This window comes from Micropterus dolomieu, linkage group LG02, assembly GCF_021292245.1.
Source record: "Micropterus dolomieu isolate WLL.071019.BEF.003 ecotype Adirondacks linkage group LG02, ASM2129224v1, whole genome shotgun sequence".
Taxonomy (NCBI): domain Eukaryota; kingdom Metazoa; phylum Chordata; class Actinopteri; order Centrarchiformes; family Centrarchidae; genus Micropterus; species Micropterus dolomieu.
In genome coordinates, this window is record NC_060151.1 from 11,586,038 (window position 1) to 11,610,312 (window position 24,275).

General features: G+C 40.6%; 1 protein-coding gene across 1 annotated transcript in view; it reads right to left on the reverse strand.

Moving 5' to 3' along the window:
• Positions 1 to 24,275, reverse strand: part of grin2aa (glutamate receptor, ionotropic, N-methyl D-aspartate 2A, a) — a 136,174-nt gene that overhangs the window by 48,065 nt on the left and 63,834 nt on the right. Inside the window, exons 2-3 of the mRNA XM_046042992.1 lie at positions 4,762 to 4,928; positions 1,115 to 1,543 (exon numbers count right to left, since the gene is read on the reverse strand). Coding sequence (XP_045898948.1) covers positions 1,115 to 1,543; positions 4,762 to 4,928 — 596 coding nt within the window. The remainder of the gene's footprint in view (positions 1 to 1,114; positions 1,544 to 4,761; positions 4,929 to 24,275) is intronic.

A 24,275-nucleotide genomic window follows, 5' to 3' on the forward strand; every position in this document is an offset into this window, starting at 1 on the left:
TCAGTCTCCCATCTATTTCTATTATCAAACTGAAGATAACATTATGCAAACTTTTAAGATGATGTTGGGTAAAAAAACATTAACTAAGTCTCTTGACCATCAGAAGAGCATATCAGAAAATACATCTTTCAAAACGGATTCATAAAGGACAAGTTGCTGCTCTTTAGTGTTAGTTATTTTTAACCATATTTCAAGCCTTCATCAAAGATAGAAGCAAACTAATGAATGGTAACATGATTACTAAGATGACTTGCACACATGTATACATGTATGATTTACAGTGTTTGCCAAAATGATGATCAGACTGTTAACACTTGTCATCATTTTTAAGCATTTTAATTACAAGATGTACATTTCTGATTTTTGTTAAGACATAAGATTTGCAATTTCACAAAAAAAAAACAATATTGGGATGTAAACACAGGTTGTGTGCGCCTGTCCTTTGCTTTGCCAGATGGAAAGCCAGACAGAGCTGGCAAGACCTACAACATCTCCCACTGGCTGCTGGAGAGCGAGCGCAATATGGGAAAGAGAGCACAAGAGAATGAATGAGAGATGGAGGAATAAGTGAGAAGAGGAACAGAAGGACTCATCAAGGAGCTCTTCAATTTTGGAGAGCACTCATTTGTAGCAGCCTCCTGCTGTTACCCGAGTCCCAATTCCTCCCCTTTCCCCATTTCTTCACTGTCTAAATCACAAACTCCCTCCTCAATTCCCATTCAACTCTTTTACCCCCCCCGCCCCCCCCCCCCCCCCCTTATATTCTCATAGCTGTAACTTTCAATCCCTTGGTCTTTTATCCGTTAATTGCATTTTACTTCAATCTCAATTCTCAACTTACACTTTGTGGAAACTTGGTGGAAGTCTCTAATTACTGAGGACAAGGTGAAAACAAAAGCCATGCATTCAAACTAATATACCCACACACACACACACACACACACTTCTAAGTGCATTAACACAGCTACTCTCTTGATGATATAAAAATACACAACACTTCATGAAATCTTAAATAATTCTTCCATTTCTATTTTTCTCCCATCTTAAAAGACACATAACTTAGTGTATTTCTTACTAATCATTAAAAACAAACAAAAGCACTCTCTTTACTTACTTATGTAGCGCACTGGGTGGCAGCTTGGTCGTCTTCTCCAATTGGCCATAACAGGAAGTCTTGGCTTCAGGGATGTCACCAAACTCCTCCAACATGGCTGCTGCTGCTGACGTTATGATTCCCAGACCATCCCGAACCCGAGCCTCCAACGGGTAGTCCCAGTCGTCGTATGACACTGAAATCATTCCTGGTGGAAACTCGTCAGGTGTTATTTCTGGGTTCCCAGTGGTGAGTGATGGCACAATCCAGATGTATCCAAATCCAGTGAGGCCGAGTGAGCGAGCCTCCTCCAGGACGTAGACCGCCTCATCCTTGGAGCAGTAGAGCAGGACCACTGGGGACTGGACCTTCTTGAGCATGATCTGAGACCGGCTGTCTTCCTCCACTGCGTCCAGAATAATGATATTCTGCAGATCCCAGCCCACAAAACTAAAGCAAGGATAACAAGGACAAGAGTGAAATGTTAATATTTAACTAATAGACTATTAACTTTTCTCAGGTGCTGGCAAGGGCAGTTATAATTATCCATGATAATTAATATCATCGTTAAGTGCGATGTGAATGCTAATAGGCAAAAAATGCTTATTGTCAGGGGAAACACATTAGGGCTACATGGAATGCAAATGCTAAGGCTGGTCCTATATAATGATGCTCAGCAGGTTCCAGCCCAAACAGCTAAAGGACAAGGAGAACAAACACTTGTCTGTTAATGTGAAAGGGCCAACGCAGTGGTCAAAGTGCTAATTAGTGACAACAGTAATCAGAATATAGTCCTGTTCTCAACATGGAACCCAGCATCCGTCACATCTTTTAGACAAAAAAATAGGTTCATAAATATTGCATTGCTCCTGCACAACCATGTGGCTGAAGATAGATGTTTTTACATAGAGATTTTCCTCTATGGAGTGTTAAAACTGTAACTTTCAAAGCAACTGTGAAGGAAAACAGATCTGTGTAATTCCAAAGCTAATTTTTAATGTAGTTCTGTAGCCAGAGTTAACAAGCTCTTATTAAAAAGGTAACACATTTATAGTGTATCTCTCTCATCCAGTGGGACTGACTGCTCTTTTTCACAATGTCAAGAGAATATTCAGCAGGTCCCAGTGTGCAAGGCTAAAGAGCAGCAGAAACAGAGGAAATGGCAGTTCTGTTAGTAATTAAAGAAAGTAATATGTCATAAACTGGTAGCATGCTGTGGTATCAGGAGTACAGGTCCTTGATGGCAGAGCTGGCAGAGAGAGGGCCAAACGCGGGAAGGCACACACACGCACACACATACACCCACTGGAGACTGGAGAGTGTTAAAAAGCATAAACGGCAGGGAAAAGTGGGAAGCAGTTAACCATCATGCAAGATTCCAACAATAGACGGGTAGTGTAACATGAGAGTGATGTGGGACTTGCTGTCCTCTTCTTGCTGTCCAAAGTGATAATGGTGTACAACTCCCAGATGACAAAACTAGTAAAGAGAGACAATGATACACAGAGACACATTAACAGAGAAAGCGAGAGAAAGAGAGACAACAGTGGCAATAACAAGTAGGGGACAATGTAGTACTTCAATGTTAAAAACAATAGAACGGAGATACATTTCCTGTTTTCTGCAAAGAAATTTGAGAACACACACATACAAATCTTTGCTTTGAACCCAACAGACCACCTACCAAGTGAACACTCATCCTCTTCTGTAAAAAATCCTTACTTAATAATATAGTTGTGGATACTTACAAGGTAGATGTATTTATATTTTTATAAATGTAATTGTATAATGATATTACACTATAAAATCCACACACTCTTTACCTGCACATCACTTTGGCTGAAAAGTATGTATGGTGTGTGTCTTACAGATAAATCAAAATGTGACTGAACAACTGTTCTCATCCAAAAGCCCAATTCTGTCCCCGTTGATCTGCATATTATACCGACAGGCAGACCACCTGCTTGCCTGCATTCATCTCCACCAGACAGCTGTGTACAATATCAATAAAATGTCTTCATACTCATGTTATATATCTAGACCTGGTTTTCATGTAAATAACAGCACATACTAAAGTTGCCATGGTCAGGTCAGCCTTGACTCCCTGAGTTGATGGGTCCAATTTTCTGCTGTGAATGATGGACGTTCTTTGGTATTAAAACTGTCTGCCCATGACTAAGTCACCGTGAACCAGCTGAATGCTGACACGGGAAATCGACGATGGATAATTGCAGGTAATTGAGCTTATTATTTCTTGCTTCATTAATGATATTTATGGCTATTATTTCAACATTGAGGTCAACATCACTTCAGGCGGGTATGAATATTGACAATAGGGATGTTTATTTACTTTTCTTCATCACTAATGCTGTGTAGGTGTTTTGCACTAAAGTGTAGTGGTGATCTAAAGACTCATGAACAAGGGGCTTGAACTTGTTTAAAGCTGGCAAGGAAAATGTGTACACGATCTGATTCCTGCATCGCAGTTTTTGATATGTATATTTTCATAAAAGCAACAGTTTACCTCACTTACCATTTTGAGATGCAATCACTTCTTCTTGCTAATAATACTCCTGTAAAATAATCACTGGACTGTGCATCCTTGTGGACCAAACATGGTTTTTAAAAAGTGTTTTTTTTTTTTTACCATTTTAATTACCAATTTCTTACAATATAATTTGTTTCTCAAAGTGGAAGTTAACCTGATATTGGTCTCCCAGATCAGAATGTAAAAAGCGTTTCGACATATTAGATAAATTGTGACTGTGCAGACATTTTTTAGTAGCTCACGCTTCCCAGTTTCCAGATAGAAACACCTGTGTGGGGGACAAATTCATAATATTATTCAATCAGCTGGTTAACTATATGTTGCCACTCTACTTGTGTTATTGAATGCAGACACAAGCAGAGCTCTTCTGAACCACTGTTGGGTTTGACATAAAGAGTAACTGCTAATGAAAAATACCCTCCTCAGCTGGGCTTTAATAAATCATGGGTTCAGGCACCAACCCTTGCCAACATCTCAACACTGCTGAACATGTTTCATTAATCTGACATTTTTTTTGCTAAAAATTATGGCTTGTGGTTCTCTTCAGCAGTTTTTCCTCCAGCATCAGTCAAAATGACCTAAAGGTGCGGCAATCAGCCAAACTGCATGTGTAGTAAACCTCCCTGTCATCTACATTCATTTTAAGAATGCTGATTGAATCCTTTTAGGCTGGGCTGTCTTTGAAGTATACCGTATGAGTGGAGGGGATGTAAAATACAAGGCCCAAAATACAGGGTGCAGTAACTCTTCTAGAAAGTAAACATGCCCATTTCCGGGGAAATTTGCAGTGATAATAGAGATTACAGACAAAATGGGGAAAATGGGCTTGGAGAAATGCCCAGGCCAGGATGGTATTAAATCTTATTACAATGCATGTTATCTTCGGTTTTTCTTTCATTGAAAGATTTTGGGGAATGAGGAGAGTGCATAGTTGTCACCGCTGTCTGCAAACACATCCACATCAGGACAAGTAAAGTCCAGGATTTCATTACTTCTTGAGTAACAATATGATGCTGCATCATCTTGTTGACTGCTGTTATCCAATATAATAACAATCAAATATACAATTTAACAAGACGGAAATAAAAGCGGTGTGAAGCAGGTGTCTAGCTGATCCTACCTGTTGTCCACAGTAGTTTTTAGGACGTTGATGAACTCCTGGTAGCCAGGGAACTTTGACGTGACAATGGAGAAGATGTGCCAATCGTATTCCTCCATGATGTTGAGCATCAACAGAGCCTCCTGTTGGATGGAGGCACCAAACTGGAAGAATGTCGACTTTACATCCTGAAAAAAGAGAACATGAGAGAGGGATGGAGGGACAAAGAAAAGGGAAGATAAGGGGAGAGGAAGAAGAGAATTAGTTTATTGGATTTCTGCACCTCAGAAATATCAATCAGAGCATCAGAGCATTTAAACTTTGGCATAATATGAGTACACAGAGTCTCTCTCACTCAGAGTCTCTCTCTCTCTCTCTCACTCACTCACACACACACACACACACACACACACAGGTCGAGAGTAATAAGCTTCTTGTGGAGGAAATATATGGATGAGGGGCTCAGAACAATTTAATTATGCCCAAATTTGATTGGTGCGGTACGGGAAGGCTGCAGGACTCCGTAGGCCTGGTCCTGGGGAACGAGTGCTACATTCACTCCAAGTCACACATATCCACTCCATTAAACCTGACTCAGAATCATTTGCCACTTAATTCAGCCAAACTGAGACATGGGCTTGGACAGAGCAGACAAGGACTATTACAGGTGGACAAATTATCTCTGTTCATTTGTGTTGGAGGTTTCGTTTAAATGACCTCATTATGGTGCAGGCTATTAAATGAGGTGAAATGAGTCAAAATAAACAGTTAAAAATATTCAGGGAAAAAAAGAGCGCACCAGTACAAAATGTGTAGACTGACAAAGCTTTACCATGTCTTTGGTTGTTTGTTGCATGATTTGTTGTGTGTGTGTGTGTGTGTGTGTGTGTGTGTGTGTGTGTGTGTGTCTCTGTGTGGATTTCTGTTACCTTGAAATGTCAAGGAGTTCACACATGGCTTGTCTTGACACCACTTGTCTTTGGCACTCTAATTATGATGACTTGCAGGATAGTGTGTGTGCACATCTTCTGTGTGTGTGTCTGTGCATGTGTGTCTGTGTGTGAAGCTGCAACCTGACAGCTGGGAAAAAAAAGAAGAAAAGAACAAGGGCTAAGAGACACAAAACAAAAGGTTGCAGCCGGAGATATGAGAAAAATGAAGAAAAAGGGATTCTGCCCGTAAGATCACACCTGCTCTTAAAATGAACAAATGCACCACATGCACTTACACACACTGACATACGTAAAGGCCCGGGCGGCATGTTGACACTGCCTGCTGCCTGCATCTACAGGAATTCATCCACAGTGTGACTAAACTTAAAAAAAAGAAGACAGCGTTGGTGAGTTGGTGTGATTAAGCAGCAACCGTAATGCTAGGAGCTACTGTGCAGTGTAATGCAGTCCAGCATTAGCCTCAATCCTACAATATATCCTGTAAAAGTCAAGTATAAAACACAGACATGTGATCAGGTATGATGTAGTTTCATTAACATTGATCTTGACTGAGCTTCAGCTGCAATTGTGGCCTTATTGTGGAACATGTTTCTTAAAATCCACCTGTAGGCTCTGGTTCTAGTCTGCCATGAGGTGACTGAATGAATGATTGTTGAGGAATCTGTGAAAATGTCAACCAAAAACTTAAAAAACAGTGCCATTACGCAAATAAGACACACACTACCAGTACACTGATTCAGAAAGAAAACTGTGTTAATGAGCTCATTTCCACAAAAAGATTGTGTCCAATTTCTAGTCACTTAATACAAAAAAAAAATGAGTACATGGCACTTTCCAGGTCAGTTCATTCCAGTAGCCTACTGGTCTACTTGTCCATTACTATACAACTCTTTCCCTGTAGACAGAATTACATTACTAAGATGCAAAGAAGGTCTAACTGATTGGCCTTGATTGATGGGGGCAATAGGCACAAGCAGAAAGCAGGGCAGAGCAGTGGACTGAAATTGTAACCATATCAGTACACTGTATGTAGTTTCATTGCTACGCATGACCTAGCATTTCCTTTTCCTTTTTCTACTGTGTTGATAGCCTCTGTATAATGTGCGTATTCACTGTTTGCATTATTTGTGTGAGGGTGAGTGTGTGCCCCCCCCGTATCAAGACTGTTGAGTGCTCTTAAATGTTATTGTATCGCTATGTGAGGATGGTTCACCAGAATCAAGTGCTCTTCAGAGGCTCTCTGTAAATGTGTATGTGTGTGTGTGTGTGTTCTAATGGGGTAGAAACTGAAGCAATCCTTGAGCATGGTGGGATAGTATGGAGGTCATGCTATAAGACGTGTCACTTCCTGTCGTCCTCACAGCAGCGGCCGACACTTTGCTGCAATATACAGAAGACTCTGACAAGCGCAACGCCAGTCATGAAATACAGAAAATACAATAAAGTGGCAGATGTGTATGTGACTGTAGCCCTCTTCACATGGGACTGGTATCACCTGGAGACCTCTAGCAATTTGTAATAATTGCTATGGTCGTCTCTGATCTTAATCCTGTGCAAATCTGCCATGTTAGTAATTTGTTAAGCAAAGATTCCACCGCAATACCTACCATGTTTCGCAAAATACAAATGTCATTTGATAACATCTCATGGAAATGGGCATATCTGTGATTTGGGGTTTTCTTCACACCTCTTTCCTGATGGAAAATTATGAAGGCGGTGTTAGCAATCATAAATGAAACTTTTGACAGCATTTTGTATCAGGAGGCTTTATTATGGGATTGTATGGAATAATGTTTTTAAAGTCTTGTTATTGATATTTTTGTCTTCTTTAAGTACTCACATCTACACCCGACAAAACAGTTGGCTCACATGTGCTTTCAGTGTTTCTTTCCATTTTATTGACAAAGGTTTATCTGTCTGTTTAGCCACTGGTTATGAATAATATCTACAAAATTCTTCTTTAATATTATTTTGCCAATATTTTGTGTGTGTGTGGGTGCGTATGTGTCTGACTGTGTGAAAGGATTCAAGCTCTACTTACCCCAGAGGGAGGACACCAAAATCTATCATTGAACAAAACGGTAACCTTGCTTTTACCAAAATAATTGTTTTCCATTTTCTGGTCTCAAATGAGACTGAGCACGTGCCTGCTCTCATTTAAGTGGACAAAACCATGTCTCTTTATTCTTCACGGGATCTCAGTATATCAGACCCAACAGAAACCAAATGCGCTGAAGAGATTTGGTTGAGGTTGGGCTGAATATTCTCATTTTATATGCCTGCATGATCATAAATACAGCTTGGAATGAGATATTGATGAGACAGGCTTCGTTATGCTGTCTCTAAAATAGGCAGTTTAGGTTGGCCTGCCCTATAATTCTGAGACCACTGGCACATCTATTGAACACTTGACTGAAGCAGACTCTTAAGGACAACACTGACAACAAAGAACTGAATAATAAATCAGCTCTCTGTCTTTATTGTCACTCTCCTATTGAGGAAGTGAAGACAACCAACTAATCCTGTTTCTGTCATCTGCTGTCTCACCATTGTTCAAATTTCTCTTTCCAGGATAAACACAAGCAGTAATTTGGAGACACTTAATATCCATATAGTGAGTGTATTTCTCATATAACTCCAAATTGTTATGTGTGCTCCTTCATTATAGTTCATATTTTTAAATTGCATGTTTTATTATTGCTCACTACATTTAATTTATTTTCACAGTTTTCGTTAAAGCGCGTGAGATAGAGGGAGGTGCCAAGACACAAATGAAGAGTGGATCTGTAGAATAACAGATGAAAAAAAAATGTCGGAAAATGCAATCCATGATAAAAGAATTAGCTACACAAACACTAAAAAGAAAGCAAATCAGCCTGAGAGTTGGAGGCAGAAAAAGTTCACAAAGACATGAAATTAGAGGATGCAGGGCAGACTCAGAGAAAAGAGGAGAGATGGATGGGTGGAGAAGAGACTGCTGGAGTGACTAAGCAGCGTATGATTGTTTCTAATTGGGACGGCTCACAATCCGTGACATCAGAAAACAGCCAATCATATCCTTTCATTTCATCCTTGTCAAGTGTGACATGTCTCTTGTTTCCACGCACACCTTCAGCTAGCGGCACCCACACATACAAACACAACACACACAACACACACACACACACACATACATAAACACACTGTCATTCACAGCTCTTTCCCTCTTGCTCTGTCTATCACAATCACAGTCTCCCACTCTCAAATCCCCCACTCTGTTGCATACACACAAACAGCCACACACACAAATCACAATGACGCACAGACACAAACATGCACCTGCCCCGCGGGGCAGGACAGTGTGTCTAAGTTGAGATAGAGGGGAGTTATAAATAGTAATACTCATATCCTCTGCTGCTGATAGCATCATGCACTGTCTGGTCTGATGACACACACACACACACACGTGTACAAAAACAAACTCGCGCACACGCACAAATAAATTGAGCTGAGTTTGTGAGGGACACACCAAGGTAAAGTCTTGATAGTGCACATGCATGGCAGTACCTGCATATATTTGTCAAATAAGGGATGGCATATATATCCACATATCACTTCTATCTGCCACAGATACCCTGTTATCTGCTGAGTTTAACAGCTCTGCAGTGTCCACTGGAGGAGAAACACACTGATATGACAAAAATTCCTCGGTGGCCAGTTACTAAATATAAACAGACAGGCATAAAAATAGCTGCAGCAAAACAAAAGAGCTCGAAATGTCTGTGGAAACAAACTGAAATGCCAAGCAGACAGCACTCACCAAATAAACCACACAGATAGAGTCACTACAGCCAAAACCACAAATAAATATTGTTCTCTCAGAAAGTGAATGCTAAAACAACTCATTACTTTATACAGCAAATGTCGTTTACCAGACTGAGGTTCATTGTTTGACAATATTATCTTCTGACAGGAAATCATAAAAATCTTTTGCAAATCCAAAAGTAGCAGTACTCCAACCAGAGAAGGCAGAACTCATCAACAAGGATTTTGCCACTCGTGGTCAGTGTAAAGTTGCCCAGTGTATCGTTGGGTCCTTAGAGCCAAACATATGAAAGGTGATGATCTTATATGACATCTATACATCAGACACATTCTTTGTAAAATACCATAAATGTTGAAACTACATTTACAGCTTGGCAAGACTGTAATGTTTAAAACTATCCTTTTGACGATATATATATTGTAGACACCTTTAATTTTGCAGTTTGGCCAACAAACAGGTCTACAGTGTCTCCGCTTCTACGGGGCTGGATTGGCGCTGATACAACATCAGATGGTGCCAAACAGATCCACTGAGGTAAGAAAATGTATACACAAATTCCAAATGTGCAAAAAGTGGCAACATATAGCCCGGCACCACTCGCTTCTTCCTCCCACCATGCATTTTAGAGGGGGAAAAATGGTTGAATAGCAAGCCAATTAGGAAAGTTGACACTTTGCTGAAACGAGTGCTGCTTGGTGAGCTGGATGTATCCCAAATTAAAGAAATGAGGATTCAAGGTATATTCTCTATGTTTGCCAAATAAGCAAGACATCATTAAACTGACAATTTCCAGCTGGGGGAACGGATATTATTAAGAGAAAGTGAAAACGGCCTGCTATTGGCACCAAGTAACGATCACTTTTTTTAATATCCTCTGTCAAATCCAGACAATAAAGATGCAGATAAAATGAGAAGAGACAGTTCATAAAATATTTTAACACTTTTTTTTTTTACTAAATAGGTACAAGTCATAATTAGAAAGATGACTTTGAATTGACAAAAGACACTGGACATGACATCTTGATGTGTGGAGTAAAAAGGCTCTGTCCGTGGTGCTGAACACTGTGCAGACTTGCAGTTGTAATAATAACTTTATTTATGTAGCACCTTTCAAAACACTGTTACTCTACTATTACTCTACCATACTTTTCAGATTAAATAAATATAATTATTAAGACAGCAAAGACAAAACAGGGATTTGAGGGAAGGCAAGTTCAGTCAGCGGAGGCAGCTAGATGTTTGGTTCTGCACTATAGGCCTACATGGGTACCATGAAACATTGTCACTGTATGGTTAACAATATTTTGTCACAATTAATGCTATTTTTTAAACAATGTCTAATTAACAATAAAATGTAACCTGTGATGTTTTATCTAAAATTCCCTATTCTCTTGTTTTATGATTGATTTGGATGATGCAACCTACTTGGGTTGTTCATCTACATGCATAGACGGTACAGTATAAACTCTGCCTTTTATCAGATACCACATTGTTAAGTTGTTTTTCCACATACACCGACAGACAAATATGCATGTCATGTCCACACAACTTTCCACTGTTCATGTGAAAACCTCATAACGTGGACAATTTGTTTTCACTCCAATTACATGTTTACGCGTGGTAAGAAAACCATCTGAAATAATTAGTTTATGGTCCCGATTAAAACCAAATTTATGGTTTATTTTAAATGGAACGTAGGCAACCATGATAAGATGGACATACATCATACAGACTTGCACACAAACACACATGCAATTTGCACAAACCTGTACAAAAAGCAAGTCCCCGTATGTTTTTCTTTCCATCTCTTAATGACCACAGAGAAATATCATTGCACTAACAACATTGCTTTAGTAGTGTCTTTTGCTTACAGCACATTTTGTGAGTTTATTGCATTCCTCTGTAAATGGCTCTACCAGACTCTTATGAAACTGTGAAAGTGAATTCAGTCTTTACCAGATTACAGTGTTTTAAAACAATAAGTGGATCCGGTGATGGCACTATGAATAGCAGTGTGCAAGTGTGTGTGTTGTGGAGAAACTACTTGGTGTGAACAGAGGGGGGCAGATAGCCTTTGTTTGTGTTGGATAATAATTATAGGGAAACAGTTAGCCTTCAATTGCAGTAGAAGCTACATACACTAGGCTGTCTTTGACGTCACAGAAGAATATTTTTGGCATGAATACCGTCCATTTTAGTAGATAACATGCACAGAGGGAGAAGCAGACCTATTCAAAGTTTATCACACAGGAGCAGTGTGTGTGTGTGTGTGTGTGTGTGTGTGTGTGTGTGTGTGTGTGTGTGTGTGTGTGTGTGAGTGTATATGTGTGTGATTGCTGCGGTTCCTCTGTCAGGACTTTTTAACAAGCATTCGAGCCCCCACGGGGAAACACTGACAAAATAACATCATCCCTTTCTCTCTGTCTCTATCTTTGTCTCTCTGTGTTTGCCCTCTTCTCCCACTCACTCTCTTCTAATAAGTCCAATATCTTCCTCTCTGTGTCTTCCTTTCTTTTCGTTAACTCTCTGTCCAGGGGCTCTGTCTTTTCTTGCCTCCCTCTATCCATCTTGCCCTCTCCCACCCACTCCCTATCTCTTCTAATAAGGCCAATATTCTGCTACACTCCTCTGGGACCTAACCTTACACCTAAACTGGAATAGCTGTTGTCAGTGCAAGGAGTATAACTTTACATTTATTTCATTTTATTTTTTTATTTCTAGCATAATTTCCACTGTGACTAATTATTTATCTAAAGATGTGGGCTGTCAGATTATGTAGATATAATATAGTGGTTGCAACGCTAAAGGGGACTCCCACAAGGGCTCACACGATAAATCTTGGGGGTTGAGAGATGGTCTGCACGAAAGGAAAGCATCCGCTACACACAGTCATGTTTATTTGATTTTCCTCTTGAGGATTGATAAACTGACAGATATACATTTTTTAAATAAAGCAAGAAAAAAGAAACACTCTTTGAACTGGTCACAACTGCTAGATATTTGCAACTGGTGGCAAGTGGTTACAGGTAGGGTAACAAAGTAAGGAATACTGCTGTAATTTTTAAACCACTCCATTCCTGGTAATCTGATTACCCTTTCTCCCCTGCTCATTATTTATCTCTTTACTATTATGCCTGAATGCCTTCACTACACTTTGACATATTGTGTATTTCACAGCTGTCACATGCACATACATTGTTGGTATCATTATTACATTCTCCACAGCCATAATAGTCACCATTATAAAAATTACCATCACTGCCAATATTGTCATCATCAACAGCCATAACCATCATAATTATTCTGTGCATCTTAGCTGTCATATCCATCATGCTTTCCTAATTCCATCAGTTTCCCTCTTTCCTGCTGCTCTCCCTCCATTTTGTCTCTATGTTTTCTTCTTTTTGGGGGGCTTTTTCCTACCCTCTTTCCTTCTATCCTTCCTAATTATGCACCCCTTTCCTTTTTCCTTAGTGCTTTTCTCTCCATCTGTACCACCTCAAACTTTGGCAGGATTTTGAATGAACACAAAAGGGAGAGGAAATGAAATCCCACTGGATGAGCAGAGGTGCTAATCACAATAAAATAGGACTTTGAATTAGGAGTCGCAGCACACCCCGATCCTCAAAGCAGCAGCGCTTTATTGAATACATACATATTTCGACAAGAAACCTCTTTGTCCGGATTACTTGTTGAAACATGTTTTCTTTTTAAAGTATTGAATAATGTAATCCTGTATGGAGGCACTCAGTGTGTAGGCGCCTTAAAGGGTTTAAAAGAATTGAAGCGTTTAAGATGAGAGTTCAGTGTAAGGCAACAGGATGTAGAGAGATGAAATCATGAACCTAATCTAAAGAGCTGTTTATTAGGAGAGATAATGCACAAGAAAGCAGCGTATATAGTTCAAGCAAACACACACACACTTTCATTCACACATAAACATGCACATTTACTCAAACATGAAGTCAAAACAACATGCACAAATACATGTATGGTCATGCTGTGATGCTTGTGCATACACGCGAACCCATGCTCTCTTTATTCAAAGTAAAAGGAATTAATAAGTCTTGTGTCTGTGTGTGTGTATCTGTGCCAGAGGGCTGTGTATCATGCTGAGTTCATTCCAAAGCCACAAACAACATAATATAAACCTCAGCTCAAACAGAATGGAACAACACCCATTGCCCAGGCAAAACAAGAAAATCACAGGCCTCAAAGGCCAGATTTTCAAATGAACTAAACACCTAGACCTGCATTTATGGAGTCGTAAAGCAGCCCAGAATAAAGTCTCAGGTGATGTGAGGGAGCACGCGTACTGGTGTGAAATCATTTTACTCTAATGTCAGGAACAACATCACTGTAGCTTAACAGAAGCACAGCAATGACAGAATGAGTTAGTTCTTTCAGCTGGGGGGGGGGAGCAAGCAAAAATGTGCAAATCACTAAGAAATAGAAGTTGTTCTCAGCAATGGCTTTCGGCAAGGTAAAACTTATACTCTCATTTTTTCACTAAATATGTAGCCAGAAGGTAAGACATGTTACAGTAGCAAGGACATGCCATCTCCAATCATATTCTACTCTAACATACCATGTGGGGGCAAATCAATACTGCTTAATGTGCTGATAGTTTTCCCCACAGAGATGCACCAGTCAGCTGTTATGGTCATGACTAACTACACTGGCAGTGTCACTGATTCATCACTGCCACCGACAGACAGACGCTTGACACAGAGAGACCTACTTTGAAGGGGACGAAACGGAGTGGGGTGGGCGGGAGGGACGGATGGAAGAAGTGTCAGGATGATAGATGAGGAAAAGGAAAAGAGCGATGTCAGGGAGCAAGAGTGGGCAAAGGAGAAAAGAAGGGAGGAAGATAAAGAGGTAAGGGTGGACTGAAAACAGAGAGAACACAGAAAGTAAACATATTCTAAAACATACATTATGGAAGTGCAACGATAGGACTGACATCAACCTCATGTCTGTGTGCACATCGTCGAGCTGGAGTCAGGCTGCGTTTAGCCTGGTTGGGGTACAGTGTTGATTTTGATCAGGCATGATGGTCAAAAACCTGACTATTTCACTCTGATGACAACGCATCAGGATAATGCTGTGCACACATCTACCAGCTCAAATAGTTTTTCATTTTTGCTTTTATTTATTTATTAGACAAACAAAATACAATGTGTTCATCTAATCCAGACAGAGCCAGGATAGCAAGCCCCCTGCATCCACACTTTATGCTGGGCTAGGCTAACCATGTTCTATCCCCAGCTCCATATTGTAAAGCCCAGAAATGATACTCATAGGATCTTCTAATCTAACTCTCAGAAAAAGTTTTTCCCAGAATGTTGAACTCTTCCTTTAAACTCACATCAGAGGGTTCCAAATCTTGCTCCCTGCTGCACTCACTGCAGCACTCTGCTATATTCAAATCTCATCACACCCCCACTCAGACATTCGTTATTAATATTACACAAAAAGGAGGAGGAGAGAGAAAGATTAAACAAGAGCAGTCCTCTCACATGAATACACGTGCCCATGTAAACTCTGGCTTTCCTTTACATTAACAAAGTGAAATATAAGTGCTCTACCCACAAACGGCATCATCATCTCTAAGCTTTCCCATTTCCATTTGATTGGCTGCCAGCGAAGCCTGCAGAGTAATTGGCTGCATTTCATTGGCCAAGCAGACGGACAGGACCCCTGGGAGGAGTCCATCAGGCAATTTCTGTTTTAAACACACACACACATGTACACACACACACACACATGTACACACTCACATGCACGCATGCATGCACACACACAGGGCCGGAGGGGAACTCCCTAATGCCTAATGTACCTTTTGCTATCACAGATGGGTCACTTACATTTCTGGGCACAAGAGCAATGAAGACAGGGAGATGAAAAAAAAGTGGAGTGGAAAAGATTGGAGGAGAAGGGACAGCAGGAAAGGCGATGAGGATTGGATAAAACAAAGGAAGGGAGAGACCAGACAAGAGGATAGAAGAGGAAGTGGACAAAAAGAAGTTCAATTCAGCTCATAGATTTTGTATGGCAGTATAAAAGGAAAACAATCATGCTGAATAATAAAGAATGAACACCGTTAGACACACATCAAACTGCAAGAAAAATGAAAGTGTGTGGAGCACATCCGCATGATATTCAGTCAGATTTTGTGAATACAAATACATGTCTATCACATTTACGTATCTATGAATGTATACATACGTATACATATATATCTGTATGCATTAACATGAATCACTGGGCATCATTAGCCAAAGCTGGGCTGTCGTGTGCCAAACATTATACCTAATATCTGTGGCTTCAGTCTGCCCTTATTTGGGCTTATTCAGCGTGTTGAAATGGAGTTATGTAAACTGAGGTTCAGGAACAGGACCACGCCTCTCTCACTTATTCGACCACCTGCGCTTCATTCAATTCCTCCAATCAACCAAGCACCCAAACCCTGCTTGTTCACCTCTTTTAATGGGCAGCATGGTGGCCCAGTGGACAGCACCGTGCCCTCACAGCAGAAGGTTCTGGGTTTAGACCTTGCTCAGCCCAGGCCTTTCTGTACAGAGTTTGCATGTTCTCCCCATGTTTGCGCGGGTGTCCCCCGGGCGCTCCGACTTCCTCCCACCAGGAAAGACATGCATGCTAAAATCCATTATTCTGCTAAGTAATCATTTTTTCTTTTTCTACAACATGAACCACAGGGGGGTTCATAAGACCAAGCCGCTTATCGAGATGAGCCCCCACCCTGAATCTCGACCCCTCAGGTTCCTAAACCCTAAACAACCTCCTCGACCCCTTCATCCCTCTTTTCTCGACCTCTTCATCCCTCCATACTCGACCCCTTCATCCCTCGTCTCTCGACCCCCGTCATCACTCTTCTCGACCCCTTCATCCCTCCATCGTCAAGCCCTTCATCCATCTTCCCTCGACCCCTTCATCCCTCACCCCTTGACCCCTTTTCATCCCTCCCCTCTCGACAAGCAAAGCAGCAAAGCTTTACAGTACCAGCCAGTTGCCATTACAGAGCAGGATGAGGCTGCTGTATGCACACAGTGGTGTGAAATGGTTAAACTAATTTGTTCTGTATCTTTCTTCACTTCTCCTTAGAGTCGCAACAATTAGTTGCTTAAGCGATGAGTTGATCAACATAAAATAATCAACATCTATTTGATAATAGATATTGTAATTTTTTAAGCAAAATTTGGCAGCAACCTGTATGTTTTGGATGTTTGAATGGTTAAAGAAGCAATTTCAATATGCTGCTTTTGGATCTGGAAAATTGGCAAAAGGCATTTGTCCCTAATTTCTTCAAAACATTTCAATTTATTGGTGAAAATGAATTGAATAACAGATTAATTGATAATGACAATAATTATTAGTTGCATAAGTTGGTCACCAGCATGAGTTACTTGCAGTCAGCTGAAGCCTTGGCAACACATTCTAGTGCAACTGAGATGAGTGTTTGACCAGTTAGCCTCATATGGTCAGCTTGGTGTTTCAGGTCATGACACGTTAGAGGCTTTTGTTTGGTATCGGGTTATTCTTTCCTTTCCTTTCAAGAGATAAATGTATGATAAAAATAAGTCACTGGTCATAGTCATGACAGTATGTAAATGAAAAAATACCTTTAACCACCCATTTGTCTGGTAAAGCTGTTTAGTTAGTTTGAATTCGAAGAAGAGAAGTGTTGAAAAAAAGCTAACACTAACTAAAACACAACTACAACAAGCACTCACTTAATTATAGGGAACATTTGTTAACAGCTAAGTGTGATGGAAAACAAAAATGAGTCATCCATGATGGTGGTTAGAGGCTGACAAACATCTTGGAGGATCAGGGTCGTCCTCATGTGGCCTTGCTGAGGTCTCTCGTATGAGGACCAAGGACAGTAATACCATCTGACTTGAGTCGTGAGTGGAGAGGAGCATCTGTGGATCACTGTTCACACAACAGAGGGGGAGAGACTCAACTGGGTCACACACACGTTTGTAGAGCCAGGTTTGAGCAACATGGCTTTTTAAAAGCGGACATTAATATTTTTGAATAAAGCTACTAATTCTAAGTTTGGGATTTGGTGTTTCCCCCAGATATGTATTTTTGACTGTGTGGAAAAGTCTTTATACAGCATTTTGACCACTACAGGTGCTTCTAAGATTACCACTGGGACAAAGTGAGGAAATTGCAGAGGAGAGGAGAGGAGAGGAGAGGAGAGGAGAGACGACAAAGTTGCTGACCCACTTTGCAGCTCTCAAAGTTTCAAATCCTCTTTAGAGAGAAAGTGAGTTGTGGCCAAGAATTTTGCAAGACACACACACACATCGTACATACAGTGCATGCACACACATGTACAGACATACACACATAATCACGGGCCTGAGACCCCGGACACTGTGAATAATGAAGCAAGTGCTGCTTTTATTTAACACCGCATTAGCTCTTTACATCACCTAATAATGGCAGCACAGAACCACGCTAACACACACACACACACACACACACACACACACACACACACACACACTCTTCTGGTAGTGCTCGATACGGTTTGTTAGTTTTCTCATTTGACTTGGTCTATTTTAGTCCTGCAAAACCCTTTCTCATTCCTCTTCTCTCTGATCCTCCTTCCATTGTCTCTCTCTTATCTGTGCTTTTCTTTTTCTTCATCTTCTCTGCTTTTTTTTTTTGCCTGTTCTCTCCTTTGCCTCATACCTCTATTGGTATATCTCTTTCTCTATTCTCCCTCTCTCTCTCTCTCTCTCTCTCTCTGAACATTTTGTTGATGTCAGTGATAAGATCAGCCTGTGATTGGCTGGGCCTGATAAGAGATAAGACTGTGATTTGTTTAGGGAGTTTTCTCTTCTCATCACACCCCTGAGGACTGCAGTGATATTAATGAACATGCATATGCATCTATTTGCACACAGACGCACATACACTTTGCGTGTGGGAAAACAGGAGGGAAGATTGAATGGAGATTGGGAGTATGAAAGAAGGAAGAAAGAGAATGGAAGAAATACAAAATATATATATAGAGAGAGAGAGAGATGGGGAACAGTGGTGAGAAAAACAGCTGCCCTAATTTGCAAATCAAAGACGTTATGAGTCACGTATTTACAGCCAAATCTGCCAAAGGGGAGAATATTTCTCTCTCATTTTTAATTCATTTCCCCTTTTCATGCCTGCCTTGTGCTGCTTGTTTGTAAAATGCTGTTCTTGAAATAAATTATACTGGGCCACTGCTACCATTAAATATCCATTACTATTATCCCATCAGTCCTTTCTTATCTGTTTTCTGATATATCTGTTTTCATGTTAGTTACTCACAGTAGTGAGAAACAGCCTTACTGTTAAAAAAAACTGCAAGATGTGATGCTAAATTTCATTTTCAGGTTCCTTCTTTTGTCTTTATTAAAGGGTAATTCTAGTAGTTTTAAATATGGGACCTTTTTTCACACATTTTGGAATCTGCAGTATGTCTTCAGTCGGCAGCCGCGAACCAGCTGTAGTGGCTGCAGCGTTCTCCACTGAGGCAATTATACCTGTCAAAATATGAGTATGTTGTGTTGGAATAACGTTACCCTTTTAATGCCTTGAAAACCAATTTTCTTAATCAGCTGCAAACTATAAACAATGGGCCCCTATATGATCAGCATTATTATATGCCAAATTTAGAAGAAACGCTAGTTATTCCACATGTCAGATTCCTGCCTTAGTGTTTTGCCACTGGTTTGAAGATTACTTGATGTCAGGTATTTCCATGCACCAGAATGTAAAAATATAAAAATTGTAATCACAATCAAATGGCAGTTCATACATTAAAGTCATAAAAAGTATTAACACCAAAAAAGACAGCAAAACAGAGTTCATCTAATGTTTCCTGTCTGGAGATGTGAGGTTTACCTGGACCCAGACATCATCTTGAGCCAGGACCCTAGCTCATGTAAGGGTTATTTATTTCCTCTTTTACACCATATTTTACCATATTATTGTAGAGGAAGACAAAGAACGTTATTACCATCATTATCACCAGCAGTTACATGAAGCCTGTCTCTGAAATGCTGAAACTGTGTGTGTATGTTTGTGTGAATGCACACATGTATGTATGTGAGAAAAAGAGGTAAAAGGCAGGTGAAATGGAAACAACAGACCGCTTGCATTTCCTTCTGGGGCATTGCCATTACAGGACACGATCACTGACACACACATATTCATTAAATTGTGCACATTGTAGCCAATTATAAAACTAAAGGCTAATGCTTCAATTTTAGAATTACTGCACAGAGATCCCCATGTTTATGTGGATGTGTGTGCACACTAATCTCCCCCCAGTGTCTGGAGGCTGAACAAGCTACACATGCAATTATGTCTCTGCATGCAATGAGGAGAGAGGGTCACATGCTAGCTTCACAGAAATATAATAATGCATTTTTCATAGGACTGTGCAAACAATAGTGGATGTTATCTTTCTATTGTTGTTTATTTGTTTTCTTATATCTCATGTATTTTAGGTTATCGATTTTTGTTGTTCTTCCTATTTAAAACTCTTTCAAAAATCACACTTAAATATGTGCTCACAGATTTGGGAACATCTGTGTGTGTAGGTTGTCATATGTGGGCACAGACAGAGATAGAGAAAGAAATGACCAAGACCTGAGCCCTGGGGAACACCACAGGGATATCTGCTGAAGATGGATTCTCCCTAAAGATAAACTAGAATCTGACAATTAATATGTAACAGTATTATTTTTGAGCATTGTCATCTGTTTTTACAAGATGGTCATTCATCTTTGGCTATGTTGCTGTCCATAAAATGATATAGTTTAATAATGTTCGAAATCGAAAATCACACACACAAACCATCACCGGCACACTTTCAGCTGTATATGTGTGCAAAACTGGGCTGCAGAATATGCTTGTCTCCATAGTCTTAGCTATCACAGGGACATTAGGTTGGCAGGAAGACAGACAGAGCTATTGAAAGGTTGGTATTTCACCAACTGCCGTGCAGAGTGAAAGTTCTAGTGCCCCAAAGGAAGAGCAGTTAACCTAAGTGTATACCTAATCTAGCGGCTTAGATGGACAAGTGCTGCAAGTTAAAAATGTATTCTGGTGGAGCCTCACATACTGATATACATACATGGCTTAGGCAGGTAACACTGGGAAATAGTACCAACTGCAATGAAACCTGTAAGTACAGGCTTGTGCTGAAAATTGAGGTTGCAACACTTGGCCTTCATTGGGGTCTGTGCATAGCTTTTTGTTGTAAGGGAGAATCTAACCAGCTGCTGTAGCATGCAGCTGAGTAGTTTGCTGTTTACAGTGTGTCTGATTAGATATGTCATCGTGAGAGTACATCGCACCATGTTTGTGGGCACCACCAAGCCAGGGACTGACAGCAGTGGGACCAACTGTGACCTCCTCGTCCCCTTTTGGAAGCACTAAAGCGTCTCTTCCATTTTCCCAAGAGTGGTCCATTTTCAAACACACAGCAGCGTCCATTTCCAGTTCCAAACAGTGAGCTGTGTTTATCTTTAACTGGGCAGTGAACTCTTACAGCAGATCTTCTAAACAAAAGAACCCTAAAAGTCCCTTCCAATGTAAATTAAACTGGATGGCGCAGAACAGGGCATTATAAGATGTCGTGAGAACAACAACTGACCATTCTGAAGTTACAGTAAGCTACTGAAGTGGAAAACCTGACATCAGTGATCAATCGATTGTTATAACCTGGTTACACAACCAATAATAGATTCCTGACCATTTGTGTTCATATGCGTCCTTCTCTTTGTCCCCTTTAGTCGTCTCTCTCTTCCTCTCTTTTTCTTTTCCTACATTGCCCCCTCTCCTCTCCTCTTTCTTGCTCTCCCTCTGCAGTACAGTCTTTATCCTATTACAGCCTCCTTGCTTCTGTGGAGCAGTTTCAGTTGTAGACACAATGAAAACTGGCAGGATACATTACTTAGCACTGCACTCCTCCCACCCTCTCTGGTTCTCCCTCCCTACCTACCCCCTTTCTTCACTCGTGCTTTCAACAATGAATACATTTTTTCATCATAATATTTTTTTCCACCCTTCCTTTGAGTTTGTTTCGCTTTGTCTTGCTCCAATTTTTGCTTCCATGGTTAGTTTTCAATTCATTTTTGTTCTACAGCTGGCAGACCTGTCTGCCAATGACTGATTAATCATAACTATGTATCTGTCTCTTCACCTTGCGATATGCTGATCTCATCCGCCTTGTACTGCTTTTGTGTTGTTGCCAAAGCTAATGGTTAGGAACAGTCTCAACTGTGTCTTTTCACCCTTCTCATTTTTTCATAGACATTCAGAAAAACACTTGCAGCAACACTTATTTTGTGGAAGGAATTCAAGTTGGGCAATGAAAAATGCAAAGATAAGCATGCATGCACAGTGAATTCCTTCTGAATGAATAAAAGTGGCCAGAGGTAACCTCTTAACATTTGAGTGAGTTGAATAGGGCCCCAGGCTGTATGCACTGTATTGGTAGTAATCAGCAACCACTGAGCTGAGGATTCTTCCCAATGCATGTACTTCTCTAATGTCAGCTAGATTGCATGAAGTGCTTAATTCAAAGTCTACTTTTTCAACAATAACTTGCAGTCTCTATAGCTAAAGTCAGTGTGTATTAGGTGATTCTGAGTACAAACCTTCCATTAAGAAGATATGCAAGCTTAAAAGTAGGTATGTGATATCGAGAATCATAAAGTAGATATTTGACTTATTTTTGCTGATGATACTCTCTTAAATAGTTTAGACAGTCATGTAATCTAGAGCTGCAGAATGATGTATACTGCCACTGTTTGTATCTTCAGAAAATTCCAACCTGGGCATGCTCTCTCAATCCTTCTGTCAGGTGCTGGAGGTATGCTTGGCAGGGACCCAGAGCAGTCCCTGCTGATGGGAAGGGCTTTGAATAAAGCAGAGGTTTTATTTGACGAGCCCTGCATGGGGACCTGATGGCCGACTGGAATGCTCCCGGGGAGAGAGGGTTGATCTCTTTATCTGTCCGTCCTGTATCCTATTAGAGTATCACCTTCCATCACACCCTCCATTCAAAGGATGAGAGCAGCTTTTGCTAAGCTGCACGCTCCCTCTCGCCCTCTCTTTTTACATTGCTAACAGCCTCTATCTCCTCCTCCTCCTCCCTCCCTCCCATCTCTCTCCTTCCTTCTCTCCTCAACCCCTCAGTCATTACCCCACATTTTCACTACTTTCTCACATTTTCTCACTCATAACATTTCCTTCTAACTTAACGACAAAACAGGTCGCTGGTCACTGGCTTCCAAAAAGACTCATTTGACCGTTTTCTGATCTGGTGCTCTTAAATTTGACTGTAAAAATTTGAGAAAGGTCAAAGTAGTGGTTAAACACATTGACTGTCATTAGGAAAAAGGAAGCAAACAGTGCTTATAGTGTCCAAGTTACCAACAGGTTCTGCATTATTATCGCACTTCTGCTTCTGGGAGACACCTGACAAAAGACACATGGCCACAGAAGAGGTCAGGTAAAAGTAAACAGAGTTTGTTTTAGACATCTTAACAACTGACAAATTATGTCAGTTATGTGGTAAGACCAGTCTCTCTCTCTCTCTCTCTTTCTACTCCACACTTTCTCATTCTCTGTCACTCCCTCATTTTCTTTGTTAACTTTTTTCCAAAGTAGCAGCTGCTGGCAAGAGAACTGCTGAGGCAGCACTGGATCCAATTTTTGAAGCACCACACAGACCCCAACAAACAACTGATATCCAAAGCACAGTGGCAGAGAGAGGAAGAGAAAGCGAGAGGGGTGAGCGTGACAGAAAAGTTGCCAATGCCCAGAACTGCCTGCCAAGAATCGATAAAGGATAGACTGATGACTGTAGAACAACCCCACTGGTACAACCAGCTGCAAACCACACACACACACACACATACACACACAAAGTAAACCTCACAGAAGAAGGTCCACTGATCTTTCTTTTCTATTATGCATAGTAAAAAGCACACACAGGAGTTATATTACTGAAGCATCACAATACCAGGAGCCCTGCAGCTGTCTTGTTCATTCATTCAACTCTGTGTATTTGTGTTTAAAGCAAGGGAGAAAGCGTAAGAGGAGATGTTGGTCTGTATCTATCAGTGTTTGTGTGTGCACGTGAGCATGCGTGCGTGTGTGCAGCAGCCAGATTGACACCATTATGTCTACTCTCCCTCCCTCCACTGCATAAGCCAATTCGCCCTCATCACTCTGCTATTAAGCAGCTTTGCATCGGTACAGCTATGACTGTAACTGCAAGAATGTGCGCTGTGTTTGTGTGTGCAAGAGACAGGGTGGTGGGTGGGAGGTAAGGGAGTCATTTTGCCACAAAAAATCTACAGTACGTTACCCTCGTTTCACCTCCTCGCCGACCCAGCCTTGAACTTTTAATAACAATAAAACAATAATGTGAATACAACAGAACTGTGAACCACATTCTAGGCAAGTGTACAATGAAGCATCGGACTTTAAATACTTTACCAAATGCCATTTATTTACCACAGGGAGTTAAAAATGGCAAATTCAGTCATGGGTTATTGAGACGGGTAAATTGCAGAACTGATTTTATTATATGATTAAAGCAACATCTACCCTGTTTATTGTTGTTTTATAACACAACAACATCCTTACAGTTGCCAATCTTAATTTAGTAACACATTATTGGTGTTTTATCAGTGCTCAAATATCTGCATTTTTTAAATAATATTTAAACTGTAGCAAAT